General features: G+C 34.1%; 2 protein-coding genes across 5 annotated transcripts in view; both read right to left on the reverse strand.

Moving 5' to 3' along the window:
* Nucleotides 1-17,180, reverse strand: part of LOC111063080 (longitudinals lacking protein) — a 592,348-nt gene that overhangs the window by 28,963 nt on the left and 546,205 nt on the right. The window lies entirely within an intron of this gene.
* Nucleotides 150-17,180, reverse strand: part of LOC111059756 (longitudinals lacking protein, isoforms F/I/K/T-like) — a 39,328-nt gene continuing 22,297 nt past the window's right edge. Inside the window, exon 4 of the mRNA XM_039428607.1 lies at nucleotides 150-13,605. Within this exon, the coding sequence (XP_039284541.1) occupies nucleotides 13,184-13,605 (422 nt within the window). The 3' untranslated portion in view covers nucleotides 150-13,183. The remainder of the gene's footprint in view (nucleotides 13,606-17,180) is intronic.

Here is a 17,180-nt window from a genome sequence, read left to right on the forward strand (position 1 = left end):
ATTTTAAATATAATCAAAGCATGTGTCTGAGATTATACAGAATAGAATAGAGAGCATTATCGTACAACTTATTATTGTAAATGTAATTTTTGGAAGGATGAGGAAAAGAAGATTAATTTGACTAAGGGAAAAAGTAATGAAAGACCAGGCAATTATGACTGTAATATTTACTCTTCTAATACAACAGACAAAGTAACATCAACCAAAACATGTAAAGAAATAACAATAACAAAGTACACACTGATCCTATCAAAAAAATTAGTAACAATAGACAACAACAACGGTACAGGTTTCAACAGAGAAGAAATATTCAATAAAACTAAAGTGGTAGGTATTGAGAAATAACCTTTAAAAAGTTAGTTGACTAACAACTGGGTTTTTTCAACTGTTAAAGGTATCGAAATAATATTTATTATTCATAATATCATTGAAGTATCAGATAAATTATTGTCGGAATAAATGTCAGAGTTAGAGTTGATAAGTTGATTTCGAGGTATATGAGTATAATAATTATATTTAATTACATGTAAGAAACATGAGTACCCACATGAAACATCAGTTTCGAAGTACAAGTAGTGTATAATAATATGAGGTCTATATCATAGGAGTTTGAGTGATTGAAAGGACTACAACATTTCATGGTCTATAATATGAAACATGCAATACATTTGAATTTTCATGAATGATTTCCTATGTGTCAATATTAATAAACTCTATGCAGCCTCAAATTTGAAAAAAACAACCCATACTCAAAGACTACCAATAGATATTTTCAGACTTAATGGAGTTGAAATCAACTCTTATTTGAGCTTTGAAATACTGAAGAAATAAAACTTAAATATTAATATTGTTATTTTAACAACCTCTCATCAACTCTTATTCCAAAACAAACAAAATTGAATTACAAGGACTTTAAAATAAATATAGATTATTTTTTCTCAGTTTTGGATCAGTGGGATTATTGATTAGAGTGATAATTAATTGAATTACAAGAAATAATACAATAAGAGATAACTGGTTGCACAATCTTCAAGGCAGGAAAATAACACGGAATACTCAGGAAAATTTTACTAGAAACGTTATCCTTGTTCGAGCTTTCAACTCTGACATTTCAAAAATTCAAACCAACAAAAAAAAATTAATTAGTATATCTATCAAATCATAGTTTATAAGCACCAAAATCAACGGGAAACAAATTTAAGTTTTACTTCTTGAATACGAGTATAGACAAATATTGAAACATCCTTTACAATCAATAATATTTACATTTATGAGCAAATTCGTTTGATTGAACACAATTTTTACAAAACATCAAAAAAGGTCACTGACCTTATGGTTTCAAATATTGGCCGACTATTCACTAGTATTTACATATCAATATTAGAAATTTACAAGTGATACAAAAAGCTTGAGAAGGTTTGTACTTTAATGACGGCTATAATTTGGTTCAGAGAAAAAAATCAGGAATAGATTCAAATCGTATGTCTAGAATAGGTACATTAAAAACATGTTGCAAATATAATATTGCATAAGAACAAAGGAAGATGCAAGAGAATACCAAAATACTTTGAAAAAATAGGGCTTACATTTTCAAAAAAGTATTTTTCACACAAAATTTAACAAATTTAATTCTTTGACCAATCACTTAATAGGTAGAGTAAATAGTTTACTAAAGTGAGGTCCACTTCAAACTTAATTCTTACTAAGTCACAACAATAATTCTTCCCATTGAACTGATGGTGACTTGAGGTGGATCTCACCATTGAGGAGAATACAAAATAGCATCCAAGTCACAAGTAGGCTATAATTATAACGATCCACACAAAATGGCAGTGAATTGAGGATAGATGGAAAAGCTACTGCCCAATTTTGGTTACTGCCAATTCATTTGAAAAGTAATTAATTTTCTATGAATCGATACTATACATAAAAAACAAGACGTTCAAGGATAACAATAACATTCATTTTAAGCTCAGTAACACTGTCATACACATATACATTATTCATTCATACTTCCATGAAAATACAACACACAATACTATATATATTGTTCCAAACATACAGAACATGCATGACACATATATTTAGAGAGCAGTGGAAGATATAATCAATAATATCAAGAGATTGATTGATAGGAATGATTAAGAGAAGTGAGATAAAAGTGAGTGATTGAGAAAAATCTTAATACAAAAATTTGAACTATACAGGTTTAGGCCAAATTTGGTACTTCTTAGCTCTTAGCTTTGATTTCAATAGGAAATTTTATTTGTATTTAATGAATTATAATGCCCTTCAGGGACTTAAGGTTTGAGTGTATTATTAAATTGATAATCTAAAGTAAAGAATGAATCATATTTCTAGAAATGCAAATGGAAAATACTTTTTTCTCCTCTGGTAGAAGGATAAGATATGAGGACTCATCAATGAGTGAAGCACAAACAAAAGTGCGAATTAATTAATGTAATTAATCAAATGAATTAATCGAATGCAATTAACTAAATAATTTCACTTCATTAGTAAATTAAATGTGTTTCCAGTTTTTGGTTATCATAGAATATTTAAGCATTATTCAATATTTAGATAATAATTACATCAAAAATGGAAAATTTAGTTTTCAAAAGATAAGATACTTCTATAGTTTCATCAAATTTCCTGTTCATGAGCTGTAGCCAAAACAAGCTTTCATATAAAAATAATGAACTGTCTATTGTTCACAATTAATTCGCATTACACCTGAGAAGCCTAGATTCGAATAATTTTGAAAAATGTATAAGCACTAGAAAGAATTGTTGAGGTGATAATTTGAATTTGTTTCCCTGAATACAATGTGGTGTAGTTTTTTGTTAGATTGTTCTTGGAATTGGAGATTCCTATAATATACAAAATACATAAGTAAGGAATATGACAGTATAATTTGAATATGGTTAAAACTAATAAACGTTATGAATACCTGAGTTTCAATTTCAATCAAATATTACTGTAGGCCTACACATTTTTTACAGGTGAGAATTCAATATCAATACGATAATAGAAAAAATGAGGAAAAACGATAGTTGAAATGAAAATATTTATACTTGGAACTGGATTTTTATAAATAACTGAGTTCCAGTTTTTATAAAATATTAATGTACATAATTTTCTACGCAATTGAATAGCCAATACTACGATAATATAATAATTAAACATATAAATATAATAGAACATATATACATATAATAACTTTGTCATATTGATACGAGTTTTATTTGACAATGAATATTAACTTATTTTGATTTTCATTGGGAATATCTTTGAAGTTCATACAAACCATATAAAATGATAAAAAATTCTTATTTTATTGCACTAAATCTAGAAAAAATCGAAATAACTCATACCAATAGTCTGTATTAAATACAAAAGGTAACTTACTTGATAGATAATATATTTATTAAGCAACATGAGGAATTAGAGTAATTTTGAAATTTTCAAAGCATACAGAATAAGAAAATGGTTAAGCTAGATAAAGAAAATAATAGACAAATAAATTGCCTAGTCACTAGAATATAAATATAGGCTAATGTAAGATGGCACACACGAGTATTAAATTTATAAAAAACGAATATCACAGAGAATTTATAAATACATTTATCTCAAAACCACAATTTGTACTAGCAGGTGTTTGTTATAGAATACATTTTATTTATTTTGAATGTTCCATGATTGAGGCTTTTCTAAAAAATCCCGAATATTATTCATTGATTCCAAATTCAGTACGGCAACTCCCCTCATAAATAACTGAACCATGAACCCCATTGAAAACCAGGTTTTGGAATTCTACAGTTAATCTTCATTTTGAAATAGCAAGGTTCTCCATCGTTTGTGAGTGCATCAATTAGGGAACATTCATCAAATTAAAATCTACTCCAAATCTTATCAATTCGAATATTTTAGTAGCATATTTTTAGAAGTACACAATAATCTTGAAGCCTTATAACTAACCTACATCAGGCTACACAACATCATTAACTGTCAACTTTAACGGAGATTTCAGGGTGAAAATATTTTTATCTGCCATGTTTGAACCGTGAATAAATATGAATTTTTTGTAACCTTTTTGAGACTCTAAATGATAGGAAATAGAAGAGTATCTGACGATAAATGGAATGGATAAATATACGAGTAATAGTCAACAAATCATGAGGCAAATGTAGTAAGATTTCATAGACGTAGAAATAATACATAATTGAATCTATAATTATTATAATCCTATAAGAAGTCATGCTTATTCGACTGTGTAGCCGCCGACTCCAGTGGTTATTGATCTCGATATAGTACTCCGTGGATTCTGATCTTAGTAATCTATGTTCACTTTCTCAAGCTCTTCTAAACTTTCTCTTTCAGCTATTTTTTCCTACTTACCAAATCAATACTTTAGAATACTTCACTATGCAAGTCCTCATTTCTTCATTTTTCCATACCTCGTCACTCCCAGTTTCATCAATATGTTATCTTATTCATTGGAGTTATATTACTTATTTCATCTTAATTTTCACAAGTCTGATAAACAGTTTCATCAAGAAATGCAAAAGACTGTTCGATGTGTATGTGCTTTTTTAAGAAGTAAATACATAAATATGTATGCAGGTTTGAGTAAATTATATGAATGAACTAAGGTTATTCTTAAGCGAGTCCACTTACTCATATCAACTGCGGAGAATTTATTCAGAGAGTGAACAGACATCAGATTTCAGCAATCTTTGGAGCTTCGCCACACTTGTGCTGAAGCTGTCATTTGAAGAAGTGTATGCAATCTTTCAACCTCAATTCATTGCAGGTTTTAGATTCGATTTCCTTTCACAACTAGTTGAATCGGAAACGCAGCGTTTGATCTGGGAAAGAGTTAGAGAAAGCGGGTAGGTTTTCCAGCGAGATTACTTTTCTTCCCTTTTGCACGAGGAAAAAATATTAGGGTGTGTTCCACAATAATACACACGTATGTTGAGAGGAGGCGTGGATAGATAGAAATGACACGAGAAGAGAAAAATCAAGGTAAGTTTCACACGTGAACCGGTATTTTGAGAGAAGACTTGGATAGATGAAAATCACACATGAAGAAAAATATCAGGGTAAGTTCGACAAATACCATACCATATGGCAAGAAGAGACTAGATGGATGGAAATTGCATGTGGAGAGAAATATCTCTCCACACAGAAACAGGTATTTCAAGAGGATGGATAAAAATGGCACGTGGCGAAAAATATTAGGTCAATCTGCACACATGCATGATAAGAGGAGACACTTTGATAAATAAAATTTGTTGATCACTCTCTCTCTGATGTAAATAAGAGTGTGTGGAGAGGCAAGTGGGCTAACCAAGTGGAGCAATAACATCAATAAATCGGGCAGGGGTCCCAGGTCCCGGAGCTTGTGCTATCTTTGACAACAATTCTTCGAAAAGTGAGAGTAGCGGCGTCAACTGAGCCCTCAAAACTCGACTCTGTTTCCAAGAAAAGGCTCACTCCGACGCATGCGCAGTTCAACCGCACGTGCCTAGCTACTTTGGGGTGGGGGCGTGAAGAGGGGGCCGTACCGCCTCTATGGTTCAATGCTTTCCCCCGCCCCCACCCCATGAAGCCCCCGGGGGCAGGAATATGTGTGCAGAAAATGAGTATCAATTGTGAAATTGATATTAGCAACGGTCTACCTGAGTGCTTCCCCCTCACGACCCTCCCCACCCCTCCCCACCTTGTACCCTGTTGTTTTGCTGAGGAAATATTGCATCTCGAAGATCAATCCAGCCTTTTTGTTCCAGCTCGCTGTCAGTTTTGTAGGGAATGTTCTGTTTGTTTCACAGTAATATGGACGATAATATCAACTTTTCTTAAGAGCAGTAAATTACCAAAGAATTAGCTTAGATTTAAAAAGGGAATACAAATGAGTGATGGACTGCTTTAGCCTGTTTATTCATGACAATTTTTTGGAGAGATTCGATAAATAAATTAATTACAAAGAAAAAAGGATAATTGTTACAATAATAATTAAAATTTTTCTAGAAAGCATCAACGATTGAGTTCACTAATATTCAATAGAAATAATTATACTTGGAGATGATTTGCTCCAAAGTAATTGATAAGATTTTCAAAAGGAAATAATTTATTGTAATGTATAGAAAAACGAAATTACATTACATTAGCTCTCCAGATATTCATGATAACTATTGATATTTTTCTGAAGTTTGTAGACCTTCGATGATTTTATTCATCACAATAAACTAGTATTGATTGAGATTGAGATTTTAATTCATAAAAACTCTTCGGTACCGGAAATTTTGTTTGTGTGAATTTGGTTGGTCTGTAAAATCTGTTGTTCTCTTTGGCTTATTTTATTGATCTGAAAAATCCAACTGTTGAGAGTTTTTTCCAATTTAGCATTTAATTTTTGAGAATTTGTTTGAACATTAAAATTGACAATATCAACGGTTTTCAACGACAATGAAATTGAGATAGTGATAGTCTAAAAACTGTGATTCTCAATACATACTAGTACTAGAAGCTAGATAAATCCTTATTAATTTTTTTGATGGTTTCTATTTCATTCAGAAATACAATACAATTGCATGGCGTGCCATGAGAATCTGTTTTTATTACTCTCCCTAAATTTGGTTTTCTCTCTCTCTTAATCTTGATTCGGTGGAAAGTGGAAAGAGGCTTTACGAGAATGGGGCTCTAAGAGGACCCGGTGAACTTGACTTCTCAAAATAAATAGAAAGACCACCTCGATTATTCAGCTTTTAAGAGCTCTCTTTCTGTATCTCCCGCTCTCTCAGCCTATTTATCGTATTTTCACTCGCAATGTTTCTCTTTCCAGATAATTTTATGCTTGGTTCTCTCTTGTCAGTACTATAATGGGGTCTAAACGTTATTGTTCTCCCTCTTTTTTCTCTTACAGTATCCATATCTTGTGATTGGTGATGGGAATGAAATTTAGAGGTGCATGATGTATTGCAGAACAAGAGCAGTATAAATTCTATACAATAAGCAGTGTATGTCTAGTATGTGCTGCTCACACACTGTACATGCATTACAACTTATTTATAAGTAAGTAAGGTATCTACACTCGACTTATGTGTGGGAATCTCATAAACAGCTGCTCCAACAGTACACGACTTAATTATTGTTAAACAGCCCCTCAGATCTGATTCTTCGAGACAAAGATTCAACGAAATCATCAAATCATAAATTGAAATGGAACGAAACAATCCAACCCATAGACAACATCCGTCTCAAATTCAGGCAGTTTTCCATCTTGATAGCCTACACCTTTGTGATAGCTGACCCTGCATGGCTCTAATGACACCTAATTTTGTAATTATCCTCATCCGGGATTTGTGTAGGCTGATGATATTTGGAGACTCGGTTTGCGCACACCATTGCCTGATTAGTGAGCAGCCTCCATCCGATTTCCAAAGCTAATCAATAATATTGCGCGTAGAATTAATGCCATACCACCGCGATTTGGCGTGTGCGGCAAACTACTGCCTAAACCACCCCTTCACTCACCACTACCCTTTCTAGCCTATCTCTTACAAAATTTGGATGAATTTGTGTTTTATTTGAGCATGAGAGATGGATTTCATTCGAGGAAAACGTTGAGGGAGAGTTGGGTGGCGGAATGACCCAACATGTGTGCGAATTTGTCAATGAGAATCTTATCGTATGACAAAATGCTAGGTTAGGTTAGCTACGGATTCGTAGTGGCTTTCCATTTTCTGAATCGTACTTCCCCTTCTCTTCAAACTACACTCTTCCCACTCCACTCTGAAACTTTCTCCCTCTCTTGGCTTTTCACCTACTTTCACTTTACCTCTCCTACCCTTCCACTCACTTTCACTTTCCCTCTTCTTCAAGCCTTCATCGCCACTAACTTTCTCCATCATCCTCCAAACCCACATAGAGGCCTTGCCACTCCTCCTCTCCCACCAAATCTTACTTTCTCCTTTCATTCACCCTCCATCACCCTCTAGATTTCCCCCTCATCATCTACTCAACTCACACAAACATCTTTCCCCCTCCCCTTCCAATCCACTCTTGCTTTCACTTCTCCTCCATCACTTCAATTTCTCCCTCATCATCTTTCAAACTTCTCTCTTCCCATTGACTCCCCCTCCAATCACTCAAACTTACCGCTCATCCACCTCCAAACCCACACAACCTCACACCCCTTCCCACCCTTTACAACAGAAATTCCCTCCCCCAACTTGACTTTCCCCTCCAACAACCACCCTTACCCACCCTCACACTAACTTTCCCCCTTGTTCAACAGTTGCCCACTCCAAATTTCCCCACATCTCCCTCAACATACAAACCAACTTTCCCCCAACTTCCCCTATTCCTTTCTATCATGACCACCCCTCCCCATTCCAACCACAGTGAAACACGAGGCGTCACTCTCAGAGCTGTACTGGTTGCCATGGTAACGACGCCTACTTTCCTCCTGATCAAATCCCCCTATTTACCCCCACCCCCTTCAAACCATGCAACTAAAATTGATGCTGTTCTACTGTTGCTTGCTCTGCTAGCTGTTGTTTTTGTAGGCCAGGGCACAAAATAATAATGCGGTTGGATATTCTGTATAGTGATAAAATTTTAACACGTTAGATTCTCATGAAATTTCAACACGATCAAGAGTCATAGTTCGCCTTAATCGACGAATAACTGACAAAAATAGTTCACATGCCAGTTACAATATGAATATGATGTTGAGAATTTGAGCAGGAGTACGAGCTTCTATAACCGTGGCATTTTAATGTGGATAAAAATATAGTGTTAGGAATTCGATGAGTCGATGATGATGATTATGATCCTTCATCAACAAATATCTCTTGATCTTCTATTCAAGAGAATTTTTCAACATGGTGAATATGCGAGTATGGACACTTTGGTCCTGAGATGAAATTTTTATCGTGATTCTTTCTTGTTAAACATCTCTAAAACCAATGAATGAAAATAGAAAGTATTTTAATTCGAGTAATATTTGAAAAAATATAGCTTCATAATTGAACCAACAGAATAGTGTGGTATATGAAATTGGATATTTACATTAATTTTCATTCTCCACAGAGAGGAAATGGAATAAATTCAGTGTTACTAGCTCCAACATTATCAATAAAAGTAATCAGATTACCATTTTGAGATCAGCATTGTAATTCAAGATGTAAGCATGACTTGATTGAATGTCTAAAGGTGCGTACAGATATACGCGCCGCGAACATGAGCAATTCAATTTTAATCAGCTGGCTATATCTGTATTTTCACAGAAACGGTAAGATACGGATATAAAAAGCTTGGCATCAGCTGATTAAAAATGAATTGCTCATGTTCGCGGCGCGTAAATCTGTACGCACCTTAATACCTTGTCCACTCCAACAATGAAGAGTGCAACATGCATTATTGTTGATCATGCATGTGTATTGATGTTCTGTGAAATGAAATATGACAGAATTTTTCAAACATAATATCACGAACATATCTGAAGCTTCTCACAGTTCCACAATGAATTGAGTAATCTCCGTTATAGTTAACAGTCACAAGGCCTGGTTCAACATCAAAAACATCAATTCGAGTAGATCACATTCACATAATATGCCAACAATCACTCTCATACACGGAAACTACTTACATTCAAAAAGCTATACTCATTAGAATATTTCTCCCATCACAAACTACAGTATTTACATTTAGTCACTCCATCGAACAAGTATTACAAAGATAGATTTTTACATTGATAAGGTACTACAAGAAGATTGAAATCTTACACATTAATTAATGATGCAAAGTGCGTTCCAAAACTTCGGATACTTCAAACCAACCAACTTGTAATAAGAAATTTAGTAGGCCGATATCAAATGAATTTTTCGTATTTCTTATACAGTATTCAAAATATAATTTGTACTTATTTACTCCAGTCGAAAACTTTTTACATTAGCATTTACTTATCATAATATTTTTTCTAGCTTTAGAATTTTCAAATTGTTTCAGTTATTTCATTTCTTTCATACATTCTTGTGTATTGATTCACAAAAAATGATGATTATTTACTAAGCTGATTATTGGCACTGCATCTCTCCATTTCGGAAATAAAAAGTCAATTATAGCCAAATAATATTTATCATGAGCATTACTAATAAGCACTGCTAATAAGTTTTATCTCGTAGATTGATGATTTTAATAAAATGAGGAATGAAATTACGTTAATTACTACTCTACTCAATAACCAAGAAGCCACTGACAATTCTAGGGAAACTGTGCATGTATTTGAGGATAGAAAGTTATGGAAAACGACTAGAACTGTGATCAGTCACAACATTGTAAGAAACTAGCAAAAATAAGATTAAGGTGAGCTTCCATTATGTAAGATGGAGATAAAACCAATGAAGGTGAAAATACATTCCATTATTAATGTTTTATAAGCAAACAAACTTTCAAGTTTGGAAGAACTTGAGCGAGTAGCTAGATGCAACTGCTCACATGATACACAATAGGTTTGTTGCCTCGCGAAGGTTAATGGAGTCTGCAATTTTTAGGACATTTTGTGAGGAAATCATCTTCCTGATTACATTGTTTAATACTATCTACAATTCTCTTCAAATTTTTCACCTATGTTAGTTACTGTTGAGAATAAGATTTTTTGACGAAAAATACTTGACTTTTCTAGTTTCTCGGTTATCATCCGGAATTTTGGAAAGCACTTTTATACAAAATTGCACAATTACTACAATAAATATACCATTATTTGAAAGAACACATAAATTGCACGAGCACTCTGATGAGTCGAGGTAATCCGTTGGCTGAATTTAATACCTGGATATTAAATGTTTACACCTAACATTTACAAAGTTCATGACATTATCTTCACGCTAGAATACATTATTGTTTACAATGTTCCACAAATATTTGTACTTAGAAGCCACAATATTATCATACAAGTTTCAAATGCTGGAAGGTAACTTATTCGAACACATCATGGATAGACAAACCTATGATTGGAAATATCGTTAATTTCTGGTATAATCTATTGACCTATTAGAAAAAGTTTAGTAAGAATTAGCCTAGTATGGAAGAGTTGGCAACCTGTTGCAAGGATATGAGCTGTGATCAAATTCGATGGAAGTTTGAGCTAGAAGTTTTAATGTAGAGAAAAGTGTGAAAGGGCATAAAAGAGTGTTTAGGCCAATTATATGGTACACTGTGATTGACTAGCTTTCTTTTATAATAAGTTAGAGATATAATACGAATTAGAATTGGTAACATAGAAGGACATTCTTGAAAATGACTTCGAAAATTTGACTAGAACCGTATACTACTTTGATTTGTTCAATATTTTTCATTTTAAATGCAGTTTTATCAATATTTTGAAAATATATTCATCTGTTAGAAACACTCTGGTTGTAGAAAAATTCCAAAAATTGTACATTCTTGCATCATCTTAAGTTATTGATTGATCCATTCTGTTCATTATTAACAGATCTACAAATTGATATTCTAAAACAGATCTTGATAATGGTAAAATGTTGTTCACCTAGTAGTAGATAAAATTTGTACTATTTATTACACCTGAGAGATTTTCAATAGTTAAACTTACTTTGAGATTGTTTTATATAATTACTTCAATTTAAATCCTTCAATTTGTGTGTCTACGAGCTCCAATTGTTGTGGGCTGCTCGTAATTGATCCGGTTATAATATGAATGTAGATGAATGTTTCTATCAATTTATTTTTGATCGTTTGATCTGGGAAAGTGATAAGAAGGATGATTCTAGAGTGAGACTCTAGTGGAGAAGTATGAGGCCTCAGTGGGGAAAATGAGTAATTTCGTTACGAATTTAACGTTACCGGACTAGAGCAGTTGGAAGGAATAGTAACTTCAAAAAAGGACGGAGTTCGTCTTTTCTATCGTTTCAACCAAAGCTTCCAATGGAGAACATCAATTATTGTACTGTTATATAATATATTGAGTTGATAATATTATATCATTCCCACCAAAACTAACGAAAGAGCTAGATCGGAAAACTAAAGCTGTATTGAGTTTTCATTGAATGTTATTGTAATTAATTACTATTTTGGAGCACCCATATAAAATATAACTTTGGTACCTCATTAAAATCACCAAACTCAAGAATGTTGCAGGGTTGAATATTATTTCATCAAAGGTATACCACTTGAATCAAATTCGATTCAAGGTAATACATGAGGTAGATTGAGGTATACCGGTTTAATCCGTACATTATTTGTACATTACATTCCAAAAAATGCTACTCCAGTAATATGCCTCACAGTTCCAGTCCAGCAAGCTTCAGTTAGTCACAATAATAGTAATTATTACAAATTATACACAAAAATCAAGCTAATAAGAAAATTCGAAGTCTATTATACTTTTGAAAAATAAAAATGGGCTATTCTCTCAACTACAAAAACGTCTTTGGAAGACTCTCAAGGAATTCGAACACACTTTGGTGAATACTACTGTTTCTAGGTCTGAGAAATCAATTATGCAGTCCTGATACATCAGGATCGCTGACTCATATGAGATTTGATTAATTATTGTTTCTGGAGTAGTTTGATGGAAATATAAAACTGAGAGGCTTCATTCTCGGCTATATTACTCCCATATTTCAAAGAACTGATTCTCACTACTTTTATAAATTAATAAATTATCCAGCAACAGGAGTTTCTGTTTTATTCAGGATTTTTTTAAACTCTAATTAGAGAGTTTCTTCAGATTGATCTTGAATTGCATGAATTGCAAACGGCACTGTCAGGTGAATATTTCATAGTAAAAGTAATTGGACTCATAATTGCGTAGTGCAATGAAATCCACCACATGTTTCAGAATTTCATGGAATGTTTTCTCGAATCATGCAGGAAGCCATCCAGACTCAAGTTTGTGTCTAATCCCAGAGTGAAACTTTGATGAAGATCTACTTTTTGTAGGGTAATATTTTGTAGAATCACTATTTACGATCCATCAATCCATCTTATGAATGTTCTCTCTGATGACCTCCTATTGGAAACCATCCAAAGCCTGATGATGCATGGGATGATGGGTGGGCGGAGCTAACAGCGGTAGATTGAGCATAGACGAGACGCTATTGGCCAATAAGGCGTGGGCGTGACCGTGGCCGCTTGTGGGCGGCACCAGTGGTTGCTATTGGCTGAGGTTGAACGGAAACGGACTGACGGCGTTCTCATGGAACTTCTTGAAATGCGCCATCAAACTGCTGCGTTGCGTGTAGCGCCGACAGCACTCAGGGCACTGGAACTGAGGCTCCTTGCCGCACTCCAGCTTCAGATGTCGGTTGAGCGCCGACTTGCAGCTGTAATGCTTGTCGCACTTCGGACAGAAGCAACGGCGAGTCAGGTCCTGCCGGTTGTCCCATAAAAAATGAGACTGTTTCTTGCCGCCCCCACTGCCGCCTCCGAGCAGCGGTTGGTTTTCTTGGTCGAGGTCGCCACCCCCAGGCAGAGGGCCCCCACCCCCCATCAGAGTTATCAGGTCGGGTTTCAGTTTTCGTTTGAAAAGAAGCAGCTCGGTGTTCTCAGCTAGTTTGGCCATAGTGTCGTGGAGATCTGAAACAGAAATTTGGAGCATCAGATAAAGCTTTCAAGTGTAGGCCTTGCAAGGAGAAGGAAAGTATGGGATATAATGTGTTAGGAAGGAAGCTATGGGAGAGGGGAGGGATCAGTACACATAGTATGAGAAGATATGTGTAAATACAGACAGGTGATGATGAGGAGGAAGGAGAGGTGTGGAAAGGAAAATAAATTCGACGATGAGAATACAGGAGATGTGTTATGAAGTAGAGGTAAGAGAGGGACATCCTTAGTAGAAGCGGTGGACAGAGGAAGAAGAATGCTATGAAGATGGGGGAGGTTGTGAAAAAAGTATGAAACAGTGGTAGGAAGGGGAAGGGAGTGAAAGAGAGAAAAAGAAGAGGGAGTTACAATAAGTAAGGATAACTGAGTAGAGGAGAGAAAAAGGAAGAAAAGAGGAAGGACATAAGAAGAGAAGAAAAATCATAGTAAGGGAGAAGAAGAGTAACAGATAGCTAATAAGTTCGAATTATAATTTGAAATGAAACGTAGTTCAAATTCGGATTTGAGAAAGTGAACGTAAAAAAAGAAAAGCAATATTGAGAAAGATTGAAGGTGGATGCGATTATGTGCAAGTGACGGAAGAAATAAGAGGAGAGAAATAATATAAAAAGGATGAAATTAGTCATAAAAGTGATAGAAATAACAATAGGAAGGAATACTTCATAAAAGAGTAAGGGAAAATGGGAGTGAATTACAAGTAGAGGTAAAAGCTCGTTCAGAAAATTGAAGAGAAAATGGAGGGATAAGAGATGAGAAAACGTGTAGAGCCTTTGGTAAAGGGGAGAGAATAGAGGAGAGGAACTAATAATAAATAAATAAGAATAAATAGGGCAGAATAGAAACGCCGTTTGAAATCGGATGTTTGTAGAATCATTACATTCTATTTCAAAAAGGTTTCCACATCTTATATTGGATCATTATATGCTTCTAAAATGACATAATGATAAATCCCATCTAGATCATCAATTTTAATTCGAATATGAATGTAGGAAAATGATTAGCGTAGTAAAAATTGACAATACAATGTCAAAAGTGTGTAGACTATAGCTCACCATTCATAATAGCCTACAAATTCAATAACGACTAGAAATCGTCACTTCTGAAGTAAGTCCAAGGATTGTATTGCGGGATAGCCTAACTAGCTCCTTGAATACGTTTCTCAAGTACTGGATACAACCCACACCATAGTCCCTTGTTCTTGCACCCACGCGACCTTCACCCATTTATCTTGACCGATCGGGACAGCCTTCAACCCCACCTTAAGGTCGATAATGACGTCACACTAAACACAGCCTCCTTGCCGCTGCATACAGATGTGAATGTGCAGGTCTTTCAGGAGGGTGAACAGGCTAACACTCCCCTTCCCATAAGAAATTAAATCAAATCAGTTTATATTGGTAGCTCGACAATGTACGGCTCTCAAGACTGCGGCATATGAGTCTACAACATCGTAGCTGGAATGGAAAACAACAATATTGCAATCAAGTTTTTTTGAGTTGAGGTAGCACATTAGTTTGTGTTATTTTCTCGTTTCCATGTAGGCTGTTGTTTTCAATGATATGTGTGAATAAATAAATATATCTTTCACTACTCTATCAACTACTGGAATCATCAATTAGGCTACAAAGAACTACCAGTACCTTTTATCAGATGCGTAATAAAATCAAACGTTTATGCGTCTGAAATAAAATAAAAAAGGGATAATAGTAGTTCTTTTTAATTAAAAATAAATATAAGTATCATATTATTGGGAATCACATTCGAGCTATTATCCCTCGTATTTGCTGTATTTATTCTATACAAATCTTTGCGTTGAACTTTCGGAAAATTATATTAACTATATGAATTTGTTTCAATCGAAAAGTTGAGTTGACTGCAGATGAACTCTACACATCAAGCTTTAGCTGTTTGACTGCACTTACGACAGCACACTAATGTAACAAAAATTATATTTTAACAGGTGTTGAGGGCTCTTTGAAGAAACTTTGCTTCAATTTTTATTTCTTCATTGAAGTATATTTTTGAAAATATGACAAGTATATTTTTGAAAAATATGACAATATACTGTACTCTAGAACTTCTATCAAAAAACGTTATTTCATAATTCCAGTATACGTGAAACATAACATGACTAAATATTCTATAAATATCCACAGCATTCATATCTAAAATTAATCTACGGATCTAGCAAAAATGCGTCCATCATAATATTTCTAGAATAAAACAGAAACATGCAAGGTGAAAATATCAATGTGAAAAAACCAAATTTGAACTAGTAGTCTATCTAAGAATAATCATAATATTATAATGGTGATAATAGAGATAATCTGATTATTGGATCATTCAACAACATGAGTCTTCTACAATACGTAAAAACGTATTTTTATCATCAGATACAAGTTATTGGACAATCGTAATGATCAAATTCAAATTTACTAGCTATAGAATGAATTACAATACAAATAAACAGAATTTAATCCAGATAATATAAGTATAGAACATGATCAAGAATCATACGATTTTTTGTGAAGGTGATGTGGTTTATTGAAGTATACCTTTGAAAATTACGACAATATAGGCCGACTATGAAACTTTGTTTTCTTTATTCCAGTATACTTGAAACATAGCATGACAAAATATGCTATTAATATGTCGCAGATAATGGTTCATTTTTAGTGATGCTTCAAGTGGTGGATTGAATGGTTCAATAATTTGAATATCCATATTGAATGAAATCGACTCAATGTTACAAAACTTTTTCCCTATTAGAACAATTTGAGATAATAGTTTCAGTTGTTAACAACAGGAACTAGTATCTAAATTTGTTTAAATGCAGGAGTGGTTTTGACAACAGCGAGACGTTTTCATTCAATCATTCAAATAATTATTGGAATGGGAAATACTAGAAATAAACAAATAAGTATACAAAATATTCTTAGATTCTCGTGTCAAAATCATTTTTTCTGAAGTACAAAAGTATCCAAAATATTGGAAGCTTGGTCACTTTCATACTCGTGTCAAAATCAATTCTTCTGAAGAACAAAAGTATCCAAAATATTGGAAGCTTGGACACTTTCATTGGCTATGAAAGCTGCGAATCCATCAGGGTGTTTAACAACCACATGAGCCTTGAGACTGAAGCGGTATTTGGTGGTGTGATCGCAGTAGGGACATTTGAATTGACGTTCCTTGCCACACTCGTACTTCTTGTGCCTCCTCAATTTTCCCAGACGCTTGTACCTCTTGGAACAGGACGAACAGTGGTAAACCCGTTCATACGCATTACTTCTCAAGGAGTATCGTTCATTCAATGGTGCAGATAATGGTTTATTGAGTGGTGAATTGGATGGTTCAATCATTGGTCTGGAAACAAGTCTCTTGAAGTTTTGATTCAACAGTCTCATGAAGCTTTGTCCTACTGGAGCATCTGAAAGAGAAAAATTGTCAGTAAGACGTCCCAAAATGGAAACTTGGAAAAATAATAGATTTTTGTCGCAAATATTATATCCCCCATAAGTGATTGGTGAAAAGGCTACGTTAACAGTGTT

Source organism: Nilaparvata lugens, chromosome 5 (assembly GCF_014356525.2).
Source record: "Nilaparvata lugens isolate BPH chromosome 5, ASM1435652v1, whole genome shotgun sequence".
NCBI lineage: Eukaryota > Metazoa > Arthropoda > Insecta > Hemiptera > Delphacidae > Nilaparvata > Nilaparvata lugens.